Genomic DNA, 22,024 nt, shown 5'->3' on the forward strand with positions numbered 1-22,024 from the left:
GTGGCATGGAACACAAGAAATTATCGATACGTTGGAGACGTATCGGACAACCATCTAGCTACTGCTATGGACCCATAGTCCAGGGGTGAACTACTCACACATCGATCCGGAGGCGATCATGGCGATGAAGAGACCTCCGGGAGATGATTCCCTCTCCGGCGAGGTGCCGAGGCGATCTCCCGAATCCCCCGAGATGGGATTGGCGGCGGCTGCGTCTCTGAAAGGTTTTCCGTATCGTGGCTCTCTGTATTGGGGGTTTTGCGATGAAGGCTTTAAGTAGGCGGAAGGGTAGGTTTAGGGGCGACACGAGGGCCCCACACAACAGGCGGCGCGGGCCCTAGCCTGGCCGCGCGGCCCTGGTGTGGCGGCGCCTCGTCGCCCCACTTCGTAATCCTTTCGGTCTTCTGGAAGCTTCGTGGAAAAATAAGACCACGGGCGTTGATTTCGTCCAATTCCGAGAATATTTCCTTTGTAGGATTTACGAAACCAAAAACAGCAGAAAACAACAACTAGCTCTTTGGCATCTCGTCAATAGGTTAGTGCCGGAAAATGCATAATAATGACATAAAGTGTGTATAAAATATGTGAGTATCATCATAAAAGTAGCATGGAACATAAGAAATTATGGATACGTTTGAGACGTATCATGGAGTCGGTCGAGGAGATCGCAGTGGAGGAGCTTGACGCGCAGTTTTAGGCTCAGGGCGGCGATGGTGCGGACCGTCGGGGAGTTGGGCCGAAGGATCGTCATGGTGATGGCGGCGGCGACGGGGGCCGTCGCCGGAGAAGATTGCTGCCCTGGACGAGGGGTGTTGTGGACCAGAGAGGTGGGCCAGGCGCTTTTCCCTACAGCAGGCAGCATGGGACAGATGGTGGCTCGCCAATGGCGGAGGGGCGATCGTGGGGCCTACCTCCGCTGGACTCACCTGGGCCTTGGGCGTTTCAAACTGAGTCTTCTCTGTACGAGATGGCGTCACTTCCGGTCAATCCTGTCGGCGAGCAGCTGGAAAGCGCCGGTCAAAAGGAGATTCGGCAGGAGTTGGGAAGCGTTGGATCAAGAGCCGTTGCGCAATCGCGTGGAGGAGAAGCAGCGGAGGCTGCAGGAGCGGAGACAGATGCGGCGAATATGCCGAAGGTGGGGCCGGTGATGGAGATGGAACCTGCACTGCATGCGGTCGGGCCTACCACGGTTTGGCAGGACGCACTGGAGACGCTGCCAACTGCTGTAGCGGATCCCGAGGAGGATCGTGGTCGGCTGTCGTTGGAGACCGCCCGTCTCCTGGTGGTGGGACCCACATGGGCCTGGAGGAGGATCGTGTTAAGCTGACGCTGGAGACTGCCCTGTCTCCTGGTGATGGGTCCCGCGTGGGCCTGGAGGTTGGTCCAGTCTCTTCGGACAAGTAGGGCCAGGTTTCCTCGAATACGGCGCCGGCTGGAGACAAGGTGGGGCCCATGGACGGGGCTGACGAGGATCTGGTGGAGAGTTCGTCGAAGGGTTCTTTGAGTTCAGCTCTGCGCTGTGCGTCGCCTGTAGGTCGCGGCACGCCACTGATAACATGCTCAGACACGTCTTCGAGTTCATCTGGATCTGGTTCTGGTAGTTCAGTTGGGGACTACATCGAGGTCTCTCTGTCTGAGCATGAGAAGGGCCTAGAGGAGGGTGGTGACCTAGTCGACATGGTGTCCGGTGGCCGTTCGGAGTGCATGGAGAGCTATCCTAGAGGCTCCCCTTGTTCGTCATACACGGGGCCTAATAGCCTTATGCAGATGGTGCCACGCCGTGTCCGGGAGGGGCCAGTGCTGGAGGAAGTTACACCAGAGGTGCGTGAGATCGATGCCACAGAGAGATTGGAGCTACAGCAGGAGAAGCTTGCGCTGTGTCGCATCAGGATGTTCTGTTCCTCCATCCTCAAGAAGCTGGCATCACCGTTGCTTCGAGAAGTGGAGAGTTCGAATGGCCTGCGAGTTGAGGCACAGCCGTTCACGCCCAGACGCCTGACTAGGAGTACAGTGTTGGCGGCTCAGGACAGAGAGAAGAAGGCGGCCAAGGCCTCGACGGCAGAGACGGTGTTACTGAAGGCGTTGGGCATCTGCCCAGAGGATTTGTCTGTGGACGAGGATCACCTGGCTAGCTTCACGGAGATTTTTGACTCACCTGTAGGAGAGAGGCACGTTAGGGTCATGGCGTCCATCTTTGGCAAGATGGTGCCCCGGAGCTTCGACCAGCAGGAGGGCTGTAGAGTAGCGGTAGCGGCACAGTAGGTGTCCATCGGAGTGGAGTCTGCATCAGTAGCTTTATGGATTGTAACCTAGAAATGTTGTTCTGGAATGTTCGAGGCACGAATGATCCAGCTAAGAGGAGTGCCATTAGGGAGTTTCTTACTAGTTTGCATGTAAGCATTGTGTGTATTTCGGAGACTAAGGTCGCGGAGGTGGATGAGTTCTATGTTTCACAGTGTTTGGGACCATCTTTTGATGGCTTTGTGTTTTTGCCGGCTGATGAGACAAGAGGAGGTGTGGTGATGGCCTGGGACACTTCGGTGATCCAGATTAGTCACGTAAGCTTTGATACTTATGCTATAACTAGGGAGGTCACGACTATAGAGGGCGCCAAATGGTGGCTTACCACCGTTTATGGGCCACAAGCGACTGACGAGAAGATTGTGTTTCTTGAGGAGATGACAGAGAAGAGGTCACTTTGCCCAGGGCCGTGGGTAGTGGTGGGAGATTTCAACAAGATCCTAAACGCTCAGGAATATGATGCGGCGCTTCAGGGCCTTCATGCATGAGCATGAGTTAAAAGATCTATACATGCATGGACGGACCTACACTTGGAGTAATGAGAGGGAGCAAGCCACCCTCACACGCATAGACATGGTGCTGGTTTCGGTGGATTGGGATCTGCAGCATTTTGATTCGGTGCTGCAAGGCCTCTCATCATCGGTTTCGGACCATGCACCGCTACACCTTGCTCTCAATGCGGCGTTTCGGCCTAAGAGAAGGTTCAAGTTTGAGAGATTCTGGCTCAAGTTGGAGGGTTTTGAGGAGGCAGTTAAGGAAGCTTGGGTCTGTGACCCTGCTATAGTTGACCCGTTTCGGAGGCTGGATGCGCTTTACAGGAATGCTGTTGAGCACCTGCAGTCCTGGGGGCAAAAAAAAGTGGGCAACGTTAAGCTGAATATTGCGATAGCTAACACCCTCATTTTACGTCTGGATGTGGCCCAGGAGAGACGTATGTTGACCCCTATGGAGCTTTGGCTAAGACGAATGCTTAAGCAATCTGTTCTCGGCCTTGCTTCGCTGGAGCGAACTATGGCGAGACAAAGATCGAGAATCCGCTGGTTGAAAGAGGGAGATGCAAACACAGCACTTTTCCATGCCGTAGCCAATGGGAGAAGAGTGAAGAACCACATCGCTGCGGTGAAGGTCGGAGATGAGCTCGTGACGGAACAGAATTCGAAAGTGGAGGCTTTCACCGAGGCGTATTTTCAGCTGCTTGGGCAAATGCAGTCGAGAGAGCACTCTATAAACCTGGATGAGCTTGATATCCCTACAACTGAGCTACATGATCTGGATGCCATGTTTACGGAGGAGGAGATTTGGGGGGTAGTCAAGGACCTCCTCCCGAACCGAGCGCCAGGGTCGGATGGGTTCACTGGAGCTTTTTACCACAGAGCATGGCCCATTATCAAAAGGGACGTCCTTGCCGGACTGTTCAAACTCAGCGTGGGAGATGGCCGGGGCTTTGCACGCCTGAATAGAGCCCTGATCACTTTGATACCCAAGAAGCCAGATGCCATGGAGTTCAAGGATTATCGCCCTATTAGCCTGGTGCATAGCTTCGCAAAGCTGTTCTCAAAAGTTATGGCCAACAGGCTCCGGAGAAGGCTGGGGGAGGTTGTGAGCTCCAACCAGTCAGCATTTGTGCGAGGGAGATCCTTACACGATAACTTCATCCTTGTGAGACAAGTGGCACGGAAGATAAACCAGCGGAGGCAAACATGAGTGCTTCTCAAATTGGATCTCACAAGGGCGTTTGATTCGATATCTTGGAGTTTTCTGTTCGAGGTGCTTCGGCGCATGGGTTTTGGGGAGAGGTTCTTAAAGTGGGTCGCTCTGTTGCTAAGCACGGCAAATACGAGGGTGCTGGTTAATGGAGTACCAGGGGAGAGATTTGTGCACGTGAGAGGTCTCAGGCAAGGAGATCCAACCTCACCCATGTTGTTTGTGGCGGCGATGGAGGTGTTGACGGCGGTGATAAAGAAGGTTGCGGAGAGGCAGCTTTTCTCTGGGCTTGCGGGGATTTCGGAGAGGCAGCGAATATCGGTATATGCTGATGATGTGGTTATTTTCTGCAAGCCTCTGAGTATAGAATTGGAGGCAACTAAGGCCATTCTCCAGGTGTTTGGTGAGGCTTCCGGGCTGCGGGTTAACTATAGGAAGACCTCAGCCACACTGATTAGAGAGCAGGAGGGGGATGTGGACAGAGTTGCGGAGACGCTGGGCTGCGAGGTGGTGGGGTTCCCCATCAGATATCTTGGCATGCAGCTAGCTCTGAGACCCTGACTAAAGCGGAGTGGCAACCGCTGATTGACCAGGTCATACATTGTGTGCCGGCTTGGCAGAGAGGCATGATTCATAAATCAGGGAGGCTCATTCTCATCAAATCGGTGATAAGCGCGAGACCCATACATCAGCTGATGGTAGCTGATGCTCCAGCTTGGGTGCTTGAGGAGTTGGTAAAGTGGATGAGAGCCTTTTTCTGGGCGGGAAAGAAGGAGGTGAATGGGGGCCAATGCATAGTAGCATGGGACACGATATGCAAGCCGACCCAGTTCTGAGGTTTTGGAGTGAAGGATCTCAGACTGCAAGGACTAGCCCTCAGAGCAAGGTGGTGTTGGTTGCGCCGTACGGATCCCTCGAGGCCTTGGCAAGGTCTGCCAGCGATCAAGGATCCGGAAGCCAATGAAGTATTCCAGAGTTTGGCGCAGTTTGAAGTAGGAGATGGTGACATAATTCTCTTTTGGAGGGACATATGGATAAATGGAAGGAATGTAGAGGAGATTGCGCCAGATGTAGCGGCGTTAGTGCCAACGAGGAGGAAAAACATGAGGATGGTCAAGGAGGCCTTGTTGGATGATGCCTGGCTCTTGGATGTTGCTGGAGAGTTGTCCATTGATGAGTGGATGCAATGCACCCTACTTTGGGAGGAGTTGCGGAGAGTGCCTCGTGATGGGAATCGACCGGATCAAATCACCTGGAAAGGATCGGCGTCCAGGCAGTACTCCACCGGGGGGACTTACAACATGCTTTGCATGGGGAGGGTTACTTGGAGTATAGCCAAGCCAATTTGGAGATCCTTTGCACCTCTCAAGTGCAAATCTTCGGATGGTTGGCGTTGAAGCGACGGCTATGGACTTCGGATAGGAGGGCTAGGCATGGCTTACAGGATCGCCCGGACCCTTGTGCCACATGCCTTCAGGACGAGGATAATGTCGATCATATTCTGGCACAGTGCCCATACGCTAAGATGGTCTGGTTCGGCTGTCTGAGAAAAATGGGATCGCAGCTACAGGAGCCGCAGGAGAACACAAATTTGGAGAGATGGTGGACGGAAGCGAGGAAAAGGCTGCGCAAGGAGGATAGGAGAGGCTTCGACACTTTCGTTTTGCTGATCGCCTGGACGCTTTGGAAGCAAAGGAACGCCCGGGTGTTTGGGAACTTGGAGAGGCAACTCTTCACGGCGCAGATCATTGATACAGTGCTCGAGGAGTTTAGCCTTTGGCGGGCTGCGAGGGTAGGAGAGTGGAGAGGGATGCTGCGAGAGTAGGCGTGAGTCCTGGGTGTGTGCGTGGGTTGGCCAAAGGCAGATGTTCGCATCCCCTTTGGCTTCTTGTAATTGTTATTGCTCCCTTCTATAAAGATTTGGCACGCTTTTCGCGTGCCCGCGAAAAAACAAAAGCAAATACCACCGCAATTCACTACTCCAGTCAAGAGTTCTAATTAATCTGTGCATCATCAAGAGTTCTCCAGTCAAACATCTTTGTTGACCCAGTAGGATTCAGCAACCACCGAAAAGCAAGGAGAAATCTTTGTACATAATCCTTCACTTGATCATTTGCTGCCTATGCATGTGGATTGCTCATCATCGCAAATGCAAGCTACCTAGGGGTGAAAACAGATCGGAGCGAATCAGATAGTGCCCTTTACATATCATTTTAATATTTTCAAAACGAATACATTTGTAGATACGAATGTTGCTGAATATGAACTCAGAGCGGATGTTACTCGAATACGAATACAGATCGGATGTTTTCTCAATTCGAAGCGGATGCAAGTATAAAGGAATAATAGACTCATGTCTTGTCTTATAATGAGTCAACTATAGAATCGTAGAGAGATAAATATACTGATATAATGCATAATAGCTTCAAGTTCAATCACATAAAAAACATTGACCGATTGGCTAGTTTCTCCAGGTTAGTTAATTGGCATACTGGGATCAAATTACTAAAACTGGCTAATATAATCTTATTTAAATACGTATATATCTATTTTCATATCCACATTTGCTTCAAAATTTAATACCACATTTGTTATTTTTGTACAACGGATCTAGACGTTTACTACTGTATATTTATTTCTACAAACGTCAGGATTCAAATATCACCACTTCTATTTTTAATTTCTCGTATATAAATATCGGATAATACGGATTATCCAGTACCAGCTTTCACCCCTAAAACTGCCTATACGGCCAACGTGAATTCATCTTTGCTCTCTCTCCGCCGTCTCACTCCATCGTGATTCGTGAATAGTGATCAGCAGCAAAGCTCCCACGCACTACACATGCGCACCAAAATAAGTAAAAAGGATATAAAGCTAATAATGCACCGAAATATTCTCATCTCGCGCTCCAGCGCCGCCTTTCCGGCTATAGATGGATCAATCACTGAGTGATTATATTCCCGGAGTATATCTCCGCCGCGGGCTTCCTCGACATCACATCATTAGCTCCCTGCGCGCATGCACGCGGCTGTGAGTTGTGACACGATTGAGGAGGCGACCGACACGAAGAGGATTTCATGGCTTGGCTTCCCGCACACAAAAGACAAGGAGATTCCGAGTGAGATGTGAGAGGCGGGCAGCTCATCGATCACTTGGAAAAGAGCACATCATTTGCACAATGCGCGCCCACTATCGACATCGAGAATGAAATGATAGGGAAAACAGGAGACCTTGCCGTCTATCTATCTATTTACTTGGCTGTTAAGGAATTCTCTGTGATGGCTGCACACGGTCTGTGTTACGGATACGTTTGTGCAGGGGTTTGCTACGAAATGGATTAAGTGAGTGATAATATAGGAGAAGTTCACGTGCAATTTTCCTCCTTTCATGCTTGTCTCGTCACGCGCCTCTAGTTTACTGAATAGAGTTCGATCTAGAGACTGATTTTAGGGGAGATAAGGTTTTTGGGAGCATCTCGACGCGACTGTTTGCCTCTATTCTTGTTTTTCATCGCCGACCGTGCATCTTCTTTCTCCACAGATCCAACGACATCAACAACATCATGAGCGACAACAACAACGAAGAAGCTACGGTGTTGTCCTTCCTGGTTACGGTTTGTGTGCTTCTCATCTCTCTGTTTGCACTAGTTTTGGTTCCACATTTAGATCTAAGGTTCAATTCATTTGACTACATTTGCTAATATATATGTGATATTGATTTCAATAACTGAACTCACGCGGATATTGATTAATAACCTAAGAACAATTTGTCAAACTAGGTCATGGGCGGATCTACCACCCCTTCATCCCGGATAGCCACTCAGGCTTGCCAGAAGGTGATGCCTTACTTTCTTTTTTGACTTTGTACCATGTTTTCTTACCAAAGAAACTCACCGCCTCTAGCCTGCACAAGTCCATCGGTGCGCCATGAGTACAACTCCACGTCGAGGAAATTGCACAAACCAATAACTATTGTTGTCTCCATTTAAAAACTACTCACTTTACATGTCTTCTGCATAAATCACCAACTTTACGTGTAATATGTTACACAAAGGTCTAAATCTAGGATTACGATGCTTAATAGAAAATCTAACGGATCAGAACCACCAAACTGACATGGTTTGGAAATTTCACAAAAGAATGCTAGAATCTCACAAAAAGTGAAAATATTTTAAACGGATGATCTCAATTGGTTTAAACTTCCCATATCTGTTAATTTATATTGTTTCAATTATTGGAATTTTTCATTTTTTTGTAATGTTTGAAAAAAAGTGGTTGATGATGCAAGGATGCCACATTATGAGTGGCCTACGGGCCTTGGCCCTTAGATTTTTTTGTTAAGCAACCTAATCCTAGATTTTAACCTATGTGCAAGTGCAACGGATTACACCATGTAAAGTTGTTGGTCTATGCAAAACACATATAAAGTGACCGTATATAAAGCGGCGCTCATACAATGGTGTGGCGGAGACGACGCTCCTGCATGTGGCCGCAGATCTGGTCGCGCCTTGGGCGGGCCGGAGGCGGGCTGATTTGGGCATGCACCACGAGCGTGGATGTGGCGTGCGGTGGTGGTGCCCGATGCTTGCTGCTGCTATGGGTGGCCAGCCTAGCTGCCTCCTGGCTTCCATGTACGCCGTGGGGGTCATGCGGTCACTGGCGGATCTACGTGTTGGTTTGGGGTGCCCAGAACATCGGTTGGAAACAAAATCCTTTGTAAAATGGCTACTTTTCACCATGTATGCTACCCCTAAAAGATTTTTTTGGGCAGCTAGGGCACCACCGTGCAACCTATTCTTCAATTCTCTAGCTCCGCCACTGCATGCGGTGTCAGATCGATGCCCTTCCGCTTGATTTGGCTACCGTGGCCACGGTGAGGGCCGTGTGGCCAGAATCCCCTTCTTCTTCGGCGATGGCTCGTTTCTCGACTCTCTTCGTTGGTGAGCTTCTGTCTCTATTGTACCTCTGCTCCGATGAACCTTGTGGGGTGGTCAGGCCAGGTGAGAAATCCCCGCTTCGCGCTAACGAATGCGATGAATTAGTACTATTTTGGTAATTAAAGACCGTATGCATTATTTTGATGCAGAGGCTGGGACTCGCTTCCCCCTTTCAACAAACTAATTTGGTAATTCCATGTACCTAATTGCCTGTCTCATCGTGTATGCACGCATGGCCACTCGACAGTGAGAGATCCTTGGTGAAACACAGAGACAATGTACAGAACAAAACCAGAAAGAGCAAAGGTTGCTGCTAGCTAGCCGACCCCCGGCTGGCCGGTCTATAAAATCCGTTTCCCACCACAGCCAAAACCCCCTTCCGCGCCGCACTCTCGTCTCGTGTTAGCTCAACACGTCGTAGCGTCTCGCTCGCGAATCACTAGGCGCGACATCCTTCTAGTTCAAGAGATATAAAGCAGGAGAAACGCGCGCGCACATGAAGCAGCCACTCTCCGATTCCTCCTGCCCAGCTACCGCTAGCCACGGCAACCACCGCCTGGGCAGCTACGAGCCCACCTCCGTGCTCGATCCCATCGCCACCTCCAGCGGCAGCCCCGCCACCACACTCGCTGCACCGGCGCACGGCGGCACCCTGCAGGCCACGCCGCATCATCCGCCCGACGACTGGGACGCACTGTCCTGGCTCCTTTCCCCGGACGACCAAAAGAACGGGACCGGCGAGCTCTTCTCCTTCTCCCTCAACGCGCAGCAGCACTCCTCTCCGTTCGACGTCCTGGCTGACCCGTTCGACCCGTACAGCTGCTCCCCGCCGGCGGAGTCCCATGAGCAGCATCTCCGGGCCGCCGCGGAGGCCGTCTGGGCGGGGGACCCTGTCGCCGCGAGCGGCATGCTGGCTCGGCTCACCCAGGCCCTCCCGCACCCTCCCCGGACGCCGCCCCAGCGCGCGGCGTCCCACTTCGCGGAGGCGCTCCAGTCCCTCCTCGCCGCGCCGGACCAGTTCCTGGCGCGGCCCGAGCGCCCCGCGGTGTCCGCCGCCGACGTGATACGCCGGATCGGCGCGCAGCGAGCCTTCGCGTGCCTCTCGCCGGTCCCGCAGTTCGCCAGCTTCACGGCCAACCAGACCCTCCTCGAGGCGTTCGAGGCGCCGTTCCACATCGTCGACTTCGACCTGGGCCTCGGCGGCCAGTGGTCCTCCTTCGTCGAGGAGGTCGCCGCTCGACGGCTGCCGTCGCAGCACGCCACGGCTGCGCCGGCCGTCCGCGTGACCGCCGTCGTGCACGAGGAGACCGCCGAGACGCTGCTCGCCGCCGACAACCTTCGGGACTTCGCGTGCGGCCTCGGCGTGCGCTTCGCCATCGACGTCGTCCGACTCGACGCGCTCGCCGTCGGCAGCATCCGGGCCTCCGGGGACGAGGCTGTGGCCGTCGTCCTCTCTCCGGCCATCTTCCGCCACCTCGCGGCGACCAGGCCCGACGCTTCCGACGCGCTCCTCGAGTTTATCCGGCGCGCCGATCCGCGGGTCGTGGTCTTGGTCGATGCTGAGGTCTCGTTGGGCGCAGGGGAGGGCGTGGCGCCGCTGATGCGCAGCGTGGAGTCCTGCGCGGTGCTGACGGAATCCGTCGAGGCGGCCGCCGCCGTGAGCGCGGGCGAGGACGCCATGCTACGCGTGGATCGTGGCGTCGTTAGGGAGAGGGCCTACGCGGCGGTGCGGTCTTGGTGGAGCCGGTGCGAGCCATGGAAAGAGACGGTGGTGCGCGCTAGGTGGGCGCCAGCGGCGCTCAGTGATCTCGCGACGGCGCAGGCCGAGTGGATCGTGAGGCGGGCACCGGTGGAGGGCTACCGCGTTGTCCGGCGGGACGGCGCCTTGGTGCTCTGCTGGCACGGTTACGACCTGGCCGCCACGTCCGCATGGAGGTGCTGACTAGGGGTGGAATATCGAGCAGCTCGAATCGTTAAAGCTCGGATCGTTTAGGCTCGTGATCGTTAAGGCTCGGATCGTTAAGCTCGTTATGACTAACGAGCTAAACTCATTGTTCGGCTCGGTTCGTTATCTGCTTGCGAGCGCTCGCGAGCTGCTCGATAAGAACATTTTGGCTAATTATAAGAATTAGTGTAATACATAAATTAAACTTAACAAATGCATAGCTTTATTCCCAGGAAAAACTTAATAGTCGCTGACAAGCATCAAACATGATACATCACGAAGACACCATTACGGTACTTAAGACATAACAAAAAGGTCTCCAATAGGCAAAGAATAAAATGACGTCTCCAACAGATTAAAAGAGCAAGTCAAATGAAGATGGCTTCCGTTAATTGCTTCCCACAGAAGAATCCGGAAATGGTATGAATTCCACATCATCATCACTATCATCTTGCTGCAAAAATAAATGATATTGCGTTAAAATTTTCACTTTAGTGTACAAAGGATCAAGGATTCAAGGCTGACAAGAGAATGACAAGTAAACTTACAGGAATCGTAGGCCTCATATAGTTATCTTTTGATCCTTTTATGAAGCTAGCAGCACAAATAAGTGCCTCAACCATTTTCGGGCGCAAGGAACTGCGGTAGTCATCTAAAACTCTACCCCCTGTAGAGAATGTGGACTCTGAAGACACACTAGTTGCTGGTACTGTCAGGAACTTTCTTGCTATCTTTGCAATAACAGGATACCTATGAGCATTCAGCCTCCACCAATCGACTATTTTGAAATTACGATCAGCCATGGGATGAGTTTTGTCCTCAAGATAGCAAGTCAATTCAGACTGACATGGCTCTGTGTTTGTCTCCTCCAAGAATGACTGAAACCCACTCAATGTGGACATAGATGTAGCTTGATTCCTACTAGAACTTGCACTTTGTTCATTGCTGTTGGCTGCCTCCTTCTGTCGATTTTCTACCTCATAGGTAGCATACAGATCAAAAAACTCTGATTTGATGTCTTCTGCCTCACGCATGCCTTTCTCTCTGCCATACAACTGCTTAAAACAGTAGTCAACAAGCTTCATTTTAAACCTAGGATCAAGAATGGTTGCAATGACCATAACATTGTTCTTCACCTTTTTTTTGTTTCTCCCGCTGTCATTGACATTCTCACTATAAGTGCTATCCCAGTATTTATCAAACTTGTCAAGCATTGCCTTTCCCATCGCCTTCAAATTCTCATCATTACTTTGCACAGCATGGGTGTTCACAGCAATCTTAACATTCATGATGTATGGATAAAAGATATTAGCAGTAGGGTAGTTCGAACCTGATAGTACAGTGGTCACCTCAGCAAATGCTTTTAAGATTGGTTGCATTCTTCCATATAGTGTCCACTCTTGATCAGTAGGCTGCCATTTGTAATTAGGATCTTGTTGAGCATCATTCACAATCAAATTGATTATGTGTGCACAACAACGAACATGAAAGTACTTAGGTATGAATTTTGCTGATTTCCTAGCTTTGAAACGGCCCGTCAAATTCGTAGCAGCAACATCATTCGAGGAAGCATTATCCATGGTCATTGTCATGATCTTATCTTCTATTTTCCATTCTTGGCAACATTCAAACACTGCTTGAGCTATGATATTTCCTGAGTGTGGTGGATCTAACTCTATGAAATTCAGAACACGAGATTGCATATTCCATTCATCATCTATGTAGTGAGCAACCAAAGCTAAGTAGCACAGATTCTGGTTTGAAGTCCATAAATCACATGTCAAACTAATGCTCTCAACAGACCTGAGTTGCTTCTTCAGAATTTCTTTTTCAGATAAATATACCTTCATGCATTCAGCTCTAATAGTTTTTCTACCAATGAACTTGTATGATGCATTCATATAATTCATGAGGATATTAAACCAAGCATGCTCTACCATCCTAAAAGGATACTCATGCACAATTATCATCTTCGCTATTATCTTCCGACACTCCTCATGATCATATTCATTATTCACTATAAGAGATGCACCTGGCTTTTCGGGATCAAATCCAATTGTACCTTGACGCAGAAGTTTTGCTTTCTTGTTCAGTATGATTGGGCAAGCATCTTTATGCCTATTCAGACTAGTAGTTGACCCTCCACCATAAGCAAACAAGCCAAAACAATGCAAGCACTTCGCCTTTTTAACAACTTCACCCGGCCTCTTCTTCGATACAGCTTTGACCTCTTTGAAATACTTCCAACACTCTGAACGCTTAGCTCTGGTTCTCTTCACTTTGGCCTTACCATCAGCAGCTTGTGTGGTTTTTCTTTTCCCTGCTTTCTTTGGCATCTCAATGGATCCGACCTCTTCAAATTCATTGTCATTTTGGCCATCACCTAATCCAAGAGATGGCTCGGACATTTCATCATCCATATCAATCTTCTCTGCCTCGTCAATTGCTTGATAGTCATCATCAACCTCTATCCATTCATCTTCCTAAAAAGTGAAAAAATAAACAACATGATTAGAGTAATGATTCATCACATATTCTACTAATCGGATTTTGAGGCAAACAATAAACTGCACGTAGCGCTTTCTGCATAACTAATTGATTCATACTATCTAACTGCACGTATAGCACTTTCTGCATAACGAATTGATTCATACTATCTATTTTGTAACTCACCGATTCATCACCAACAGCAATGATTTCCCCTCCCTCTGCTTGAACATCACTAGTCGGTGGTCGACGTGCACGCACAGGTTCAGCTCGTGGAGGCTTTCCCGCCGTCGAGACAATCGCTGACTGCAGCGGCGCCGGCGCACCAGAACCAGAGTTTGTCTTCGACTTGGAGGCCAGCTGCTTCCGCTTTTCCATTGCACCGACGAGCTGCGACGCGGAACACGGACGAGAAGCGACGAGGGCGAGGGACCATGGGGGAACGGCGGAAGCCGCAGAACATAGACGAGAAGCGACGAATATATACAGTAGGAGAAGAGCAGCTAGGCCACCCCACCGCTGTAGCCATTAATTGGATCAAGAATTCAAGATGGGGAGATGAACGAGGAGACAGAGTAGGAGATAATTGGATAAAACGAGGAAGAGGAGGCGACTAGGTGGGTTGACTACGTATCGTTCCGTAAGGTTGTGACTCACTTTAGTCCTTTGGTCTGCCTAGGCAGGCTTCATCTTAGATGGGCTACGAAATATACTGGGCCAATGTTTTGTTGTCGATCTTAACGAGTAGCTCACGAACAATATGTGCTCGATTGTTTAGCTCATTAAGATTAACGAGCAAAAAATGTTGCTCAGCTCGGCTCGTTAAGATAACGAGCCGAGTTCAAACGAGTCGAGCAAGCGAGTGCTCATTAAACTCGTCGAGCTTCGAGTTTTATGTCCAGCGCTAGTGCTGACGGCCGGGAATATGTACATGCACAACTAGTAGTGTAATCTACCTTTATTTTCTCACAAGAAATAATTAGCTTCCTTTATTCCAATCTTAACCGTCCATGAAAACTCAATGGGTCAAGCTCCGGATGCTTCTTTTTTCCTTGTGGGCTGGGCTACTCCAATCAGGTTTTTCTTTTCTCGTCTCATGCCCCTCCAACTACCGGTCAAAAGAATTCATAGAATTTTGAATATCTAGTTCTAAAACAGGGTCAAATAAAGTTCATATGTACAAATATATCATGTTAAAGCATCGTCGTGATTGAAAGGCCTCCTCAAGTCTCAACTTCGCTCGCAGAGGTCAAGTACTATCTGCCAATTTTTAGGACCTTTACGTCTACTCTCGCTATCTAAAAATAAGTGACGTAAATTTATTTTCAAGAGGTTTCAAACCCGCGATTTGTTGGCTGAAAATAAACGTCCTACCTACAATATAACACGGCCACTCACAAATACGCACGTAGGCTCATCCTTATGGAGCACACACACATATTCCACCTCTATGAGCACCTCCGAGAGACTAGCTAACAGATTTTAACGGACACGTTACCTACCACTAAAAGAATAGCGCCGATTAAATCCTGAAATAAATCTAAATAAATAAAACTCATGCTAAATCTAGGATTTAAACCTGGGTGAGCTAGTTCCACCAGAAGAAACCTAACCACCAGACCATTATAATTTAAGTTGTGGTGGCTACTCTATTTCTTTTGAGTATGAAAACTCGAAACTCGAAGTTTAATTAAATTAACCCAAGTGGTAAAATACCAAAAAAAAAAATCTGGCAAACAGAGCTTGGCTCTGGTGGTTAGGTCCCTTGTGGTGGAACCAGCCCACCCAGGTTCAAGTCCTAGACTTGGCATGGGTGTTGCATTTACCTGGATTTATTTCAGGATTTAACCGGCGCTATGCTTTCAGTGGTAGGTGACGTGCCCGTCAACAGCGAGGCGCCAATGGTGACTTCGTCAACCTCAAGATATGTCGGCTCAGTCCCTCGGAGGTGCTCATAGGGGTAGGGTGTGCGTGCGTGCTTTCATAGGGGTGTTTGTACGTGCGTGTTTGTGAGCGTCTGCGTTGTACTGTGTTCTAAAAAAAAAACAAAAAAAAATCTGGTTATCGGAAACCAGATATTTCAGTCCCCTCTATTTTTTTGTTGTCTCCAATTACATCTTTGGACACACAAAAACTCCAACACTCCAACATGAATGCACAATAACAACATAATGAGGAGATGACTTACACATATTTCTTATTTTAGCATACCATCTTTCTAATTTATGAATGTTCTGCAATTCCTTATTACGGTGAATGGCGTTAGAGTCATATTTCAAGCTCAAGCTCGAGGAACAAACATATGACAAACACTTCGAGTTAGAGATCATGCATGGGCTATGCAAGAAGCCTAATGATTGCATTGTTCATCCAAAGAGAATTGATTACATTGTTCAGTTTCTTAACAAGCTTATCAGGCGTGTCGAACCAACTATAGTGTTTATATATAGAGCTACGCTAAGGTTTTGATCTCGTTAAGTAAACCGAGTCGAGTTAGCTAGTTAAATAATGAATATTTAGGAGTTGAACTACCCTTTGTTCAAAACAAAAGAATTGAACTACTCCCTCCCATTCATATTAGTTGTTGCCACTAACATAGATGTATTAAGACATATTTTAGTTCTAGGTACATTCATACTAGTGACAGGTAATATGAATCGGAGGAAGTAGCTCATTAGTTAAAAATGGGAGGGAGCAAATGGAAATGAGGAGAGAAGCTTGCTAGGCTTTGATTTGTTTTCCTCTCGTTACAAAAATGACACGATGCTAGCAAATTTCTTTCTCATTAAAAGTGTCTCAACTGATAAAGTTGAGATTTTTTTATGAACGGAAGGAGTATTTCCTTTGATTTAAAATAATTGCTAAAAATGTTACCTTTGGAAGGAAATCTTCGAAAGCCAAATTAGCACGTCACTGCAGCGAGAAATTCTCGTGAGGTGAACTGCTTTCAGATTAGCACATTTGACTAGATGCTGCTTACTCTTTTTAGTTTTGTTTTGCTTCTAAGCTACTGTTAGGTCTTAATAAGCCTGACGAAACAATGCGTTGACCAAAACTATCCTTTGCCTTCTCTGCACACGCGTCACAAATGACAGAGAGACTATCATCGTTCATCCACATCATTCAGTGAAGGCGGAGCGGCCGCTGCTAGGAAGAGGGGATCTTGTTCCGTTGATTTGGGAGGCCGGAGATGTGGTGCGCGTCGTGCCTAGCGTCCGCCTGCGCGGGCTGCGCCTGCAACCTCTGCACGTCGGCGGCGGCGTCCATCACCCGCCGCTCAGCCCGCCTCGCCTACTGCGGCCTTTTCGCCGCTTCCCTCATCCTCTCCTTCCTCCTCCGCCAGTTCGCCGCGCCTCTCCTCCAGCAGGTCCCCTGTACGTACCTGATGCCGCTCTCCAGCGATCCTAATTCCTCCTGATTTTAGCAAGTTTTTAGCTGAGACCGATCTTGTCGCGATTAGTATCCGGTTTCTCTGATACTCGGTAGTTGCAACATAGCGTGCTAGATCGTGCTGAAATTTTTGGAGTGATTGGTTGTTTGGTTGATTATGGTTTGGGGAATTTTGGGATGCCTGCCAATTACTGCTCTGGTTTATCCATTTCGCTTTCTTACGCAGGCACCTATGTGAATAACATGTCAAATTAGAGGAAACTGGGGATGGCGATGCCCATATATAGTTAATACTGATACTGTTCCTTTTTGCAGAATTGTACAAACATAGAAAGTGGAGTTACTATTTGAATTAAATATATTTTGTGACGGAGATAAGGTAGCATTGTCATTACTGGATTTTGAAATTCAAGGCCAGATACGTGTACGCTTAATACTAGGTAGTATTTGTAATCGAGGTAAAAAAATGTTTTCTTTAGAACATCTGGTTGTGTCAACTGTGCTGAAGTGTAGAGATGATATGTGTTCTTATAAAGTTATAAGTACCATAATTTGGCATGTGAAACTTATGTTTGTTAGTTTTTGGTAATACTGGTTTCCTTCCTTTCCACTGGTTTCCTTCGTACTTAAAATTGAAGGAATTATCGGTCACAGGACAAAATGAAGTCTATAAAAATCAGTTGTCCCATGAATTTTGTTTCTTTTGTGACGTGATTTTCACTTGAATGATGTCTAAAGTCTGATATGTACTGAACTCTAGGGATAAATACGTTTGATCAAACACCACCAGAAGAATGGTTTCAAATGAACGCTGTTCTTCGTGTCAGCTTGGGCAATTTCTTGTTTTTTGCAACATTTGCTCTCACGATGATTGGTGTCAAAGACCAGAATGATCAGCGAGACGCATGGCACCATGGTGGGTGGATTGCAAAGTTTGCTGTCTGGGCTGTTCTCGTTATTCTTATGTTCTTTGTCCCCAATGTCGTCGTTACTATTTATGGTAAGCTCCTTTTGCTGTTCATTTCTTATACTCCCTCCGGTTCATATTAATTGACTCTAATATGGATGTATCTAGAACTAAAATGTGTCTAGATACATCCATATTGAAGTCAATTAATATGAATCGGAGGGAGTATTGTTAAGTTTATTTGCATAGCAATGTTAATCTTGTTCATGCTTTCTCCCGTTTCTGTTGATGTGCGTGCATTTCCCCTTAGTGGATCAGTTTGTTGGTTGGGTTTTTTCTCTAGATACAAAGAAGTAGTTCCAACCTGGCAAGAATAAACTCGAACTTTAGAGGCTTTATGTGATGAAAATTCTGTTGTGGGTGAAGATTCAGTTATGCTTGTGAAGCTATTTCAAGAGTTGCAAGTTGCCCATAGGAATTTCCAAAGTTGAGAGCTTTGTTTATTGCATAGTTCCGTATAATGGGGATCTTTTTAGGCTGTGGACCAGCAATTTTTGGTTACCATTGAATGTCTCTTACTGGCCTTAGTGGCGGATCAGGGTAAATAGGGATAAATTTATTTCCAGAAACCGGCTCACATGTTCTATAGGAATATATTTACTTCAGATAGTATGACTGGTGGTTTGGGCAAAATAGGTTAAATTTCTATCCCAAAACCAGCTCACATGTGCTATTGCTACGTCTTTACCTAAGATAGTATTTTGGATCGACTTTACCTTAGATAGTATGACTGTATCCAATCAGAAATCTCCTAAATAGGGTTAGCATGCCCTACATCCACTAATTTTTGGAGAACTTCCTTAGTACACAGGTTCGGCGGAACTAGGTGCATGCGATACTGCATGTAGATATCTAAAATTTCTCTCTTTCATTTGATAATTTTACCATCGACTGAACTTACATTGATAACTTAATATAACGACATGCCACTTTGATGCATACCAGATTTATGTCAAAATCAAAGAGGCTTGTTTGTTTTAGTTAGCTAATGGTTTCGTCTAACTCTAAGATTCATCATTGCAGAGATACTGTCAAAATTTGGATCTGGCTTGTTCCTTCTGGTTCAAGTCGTGATGCTTTTGGACTTCACAAATAATTGGAATGACTCGTGGGTTGAGAAGGATGAGAAAAAGTGGTGAGGGCGCTACGTATCAGCTAGTAATTCTTGAACCCAAGCTTGTGTTGTTCCTTTCACTGATTCTGTCATCTCATATAATGTTCAGGGAAATAGCTTTGCTGGTAGTGACTGTGGTTTGCTATCTCTCTACGTTTGCCTTCTCTGGAGTGCTCTTCATGTGGTTCAATCCCTCTGGTCAGGATTGTGGTCTCAACGTGTTCTTTATTGTGTTGACAATTATCCTTGCTTTTGCATTTGCAGTAATTGCTCTTCACCCCCAGGTGACATACTACTTTCACCCATTTCAGTATATGTATCTTTCCTTCTGAACATATTCACTGGTGGAGTTTGGGATGAAAATTAGGTGCGGGAGTGACACACAAATTAGTGGATTTAGATGTGACTATTTTCTAGCTTAATAACTCAAATACTAATACTAATCAATGAAATTGCACAAGTGGAAATTGCTATTTTTTCTCCCATTGAACACAAGATGTGCTTCCAACTGTAGGTTCTCCGTATTGAGTCAAAGCTATTTCTTTGTGATTTTGCATACCAAATCTCCCCTGCAAAAAGAAAAATACTTATCAAGTCTATGGTGCACTTGGACATTTTGACCTTTTGACTTTGCATGACCACATACTAGCATATCACTGTTATTCCTTTTGCACGTAGGTTAGTTTGTCAATTGCTCTTGAATGTTATCAGAGATATTTTTTTTTGCATATCTTGCACATTCATCTAACAGATGTTGAATCGTGCTTAGTACATATGATGCTGAATTCATTCAGTTTCTTGTTCTTACCTGAAAAAATATTGATTAACATTCTGTTCATATGTTATACCATTCCCTTTTCCAGGTCAATGGAAGTGTTATGCCCGCTTCTATCATTTCTGTTTACAGTGCATACTTGTGTTATACTGGTCTGTCCAGTGAACCAGATGACTATGCCTGCAACGGGCTTCACAGGCACTCTAAGCAGGTCTCAATGAGCTCCCTTATACTTGGGATGCTCACTACTGTGCTCTCTGTAGTGTACTCCGCCGTTCGCGCGGGATCTTCCACTACTTTCCTTTCGCCACCATCGTCTCCTAGATCTGGTAAGAATGTACAAATATATGAAATACCTACTGCCCTCGTGCTTGTTTCACACTGGCAATCATGTTGCTTGACAATGCAATAGGTGCCAAAAATCCTTTACTTGGTGACACTAATGTGGAGGAGGGCAAGGCCGGTGGCGAAGCGCGCCCCGTGAGCTATTCTTATACCTTCTTCCACCTTATCTTTGCCCTCGCGAGCATGTACTCGGGCATGCTGCTTACAGGCTGGATGAGTGTGGCTTCTGAGAAGTCGGAGCTGATGGATGTCGGATGGACGACCGTCTGGGTGCGCATATGCACAGAGTGGTCTACCGCAGCACTGTACATCTGGACCCTGGTAGCTCCGCTGCTCTTTCCTGACCGGGATTTCTCATGATCAAGCTGTTGTACCATCGTGAGCATGTCCGTTATAGTTCTTGCATGTTATTCATGAATGTAAAGTGTTAACCTTTGGAAAGAGTGTGTGTATATGTCCACCACGCTTGTTGTCTTCAAAAGTATATACTAGGTTGGAATTGTGAAATCAGTATATGGCAAGTAATATTTTGAAGTTACACGACAAGTGATAATTTGAAGTTAACATTGGTCACTATCATGATGCATGCAAAGTGGATATTATCTGAATGAAATGTTTTGGGGCATCCAGCTTTGCATATTTTATTTGCTGAAGAGGGAACATACCAGCCCAGGACAGGGTGTTATTGCTGAAGAGCCTGCACAAACTATATTGTAGCATATGAGTGAAGTCACGCTTCTGTTCACGCCTCCTGTAAAAACTATGTGGCCTGTTGTTGCCTGTGTCAAATGGCCTGAGGCTGGCAGCGTGGAAGAATTACAAGTGTGGTAGTGCGGAGGAGGTAGAAGCAGTTGCATGTGCTGGCTTGATGATGGCACATCGCCATATTTCTCAACCTGTAGTCGTTGTCGGAGGAGCGAAGGAGTTAGAGCATCTCACAAAGCGTCCCCCAAATCGCGCCGGATTGAGCGTTTGGGGGACGTGTTTTGTTCGTGCCGCCTTTGGGGGACGTCGCTCCCCAGCCGTGTCCCCCAAACGCCACCCCCAATCAGAAATTCAAATTGTTGCATTCAAAAGAGATCGTTCCCGCCGAATCGTCGTGATCAGAGTAGCGGCGATCAAAATACTGGACGCGCGATCATATTACAGACCATAGTGCATGCTAAATTAGAAGAAGAGGTTGGCTGACGGTGACGTATCCTGAGTCGACGCAGGCCTGTCGATCACGATGACCTCATCGCGATCTGCCTGGTGTTGTGCATGCTCCGTCTGCTCCGCCGCCGTCGCATAGGCCGACGATGGTGTAGCAGTCGAAGACGCGTCAGCCGGCTCTTGCTCCGCGGTTGCTGCCGCTGCCGCTTCCTGGGCTGCAGTGTCGGCCGCCGCCATTTTGGTTTCGATGTCGTCGAGGATCTGGCCTTTGAAGAAGTTGTGCGCCGCCCGCGTCCGGGGAGACATTCCCTCTATCGACGCTCTCAGCAGGGACATGTCGTACCTGCGTTTCTTGAGCTCCAACTTCTCCTCTTGCCTCTTGAGCAGCTCCGCCCACCTTTCGTCGGTCTTTTTGTCGCGGGAGAGAAAGGTCGAGGAGACGTCCGCGAGGCATTTCGTGATCGACGCCTGCGTCTTCTCACACGACGCGGCGTCGGCCAAGGCGGCCTTGGCAGCCTTGTTGCCAGTAGGACGCCCCGCCGACGTTGCCAGCGGCGCGTCCAGATCAATGGTGTCCTTCCCCTTGGACAGCGACAGGCGCGCCATTTCTCGTTCCCTTTGAGCTTGGTATAGCAATGCATCAACGCGAACGACTTATGCCCATCCGAGTTCCTCCGGTAAACCTCCATGGCACTATCAAACTAGCCAAAGGAAGCGGAATCATTTCATCGAACACAATGTAGGCGCAGATTATGGAAGAAAGAGTCGTACCATTTGGGAGAGGTCGGCGCCGCCTCTCGGCTCTGGTCACTAAGTCGTGATGGTATCCATGGAAGGAGTTCACCGACGCCTGGATGATGGCCCATCGCGTCGACATTGCCTTTTCGCTCCTCTTCATTGTCACT

At 47.9% G+C, this 22,024-nt stretch overlaps 2 protein-coding genes across 2 annotated transcripts; one reads left to right on the top strand and one right to left on the bottom strand.

Moving 5' to 3' along the window:
• Window positions 1-11,089: 11,089 nt before the first annotated feature.
• LOC124698466 (zinc finger BED domain-containing protein RICESLEEPER 1-like) lies at window positions 11,090-12,196 on the bottom strand. Its single transcript, XM_047230951.1, has 2 exons — window positions 11,438-12,196; window positions 11,090-11,343 (listed from the first exon to the last, which is right to left on the bottom strand). Exons 1-2 carry the CDS (start codon window positions 12,176-12,178, stop codon window positions 11,278-11,280), a joined length of 807 nt encoding a protein of 268 aa, XP_047086907.1. The 5' UTR covers window positions 12,179-12,196; the 3' UTR covers window positions 11,090-11,277.
• Window positions 12,197-16,424: 4,228 nt separating this feature from the next.
• On the top strand, window positions 16,425-20,505 carry LOC124702546 (probable serine incorporator). Its single transcript, XM_047234698.1, has 6 exons — window positions 16,425-16,750; window positions 17,527-17,766; window positions 18,757-18,868; window positions 18,957-19,131; window positions 19,711-19,951; window positions 20,035-20,505. Exons 1-6 carry the CDS (start codon window positions 16,567-16,569, stop codon window positions 20,325-20,327), a joined length of 1,245 nt encoding a protein of 414 aa, XP_047090654.1. The 5' UTR covers window positions 16,425-16,566; the 3' UTR covers window positions 20,328-20,505.
• The last annotated feature ends 1,519 nt before the right edge of the window (window positions 20,506-22,024 follow it).

This window comes from Lolium rigidum, chromosome 3 (assembly GCF_022539505.1).
Source record: "Lolium rigidum isolate FL_2022 chromosome 3, APGP_CSIRO_Lrig_0.1, whole genome shotgun sequence".
Classification (NCBI taxonomy): Eukaryota; Viridiplantae; Streptophyta; class Magnoliopsida; order Poales; family Poaceae; genus Lolium; species Lolium rigidum.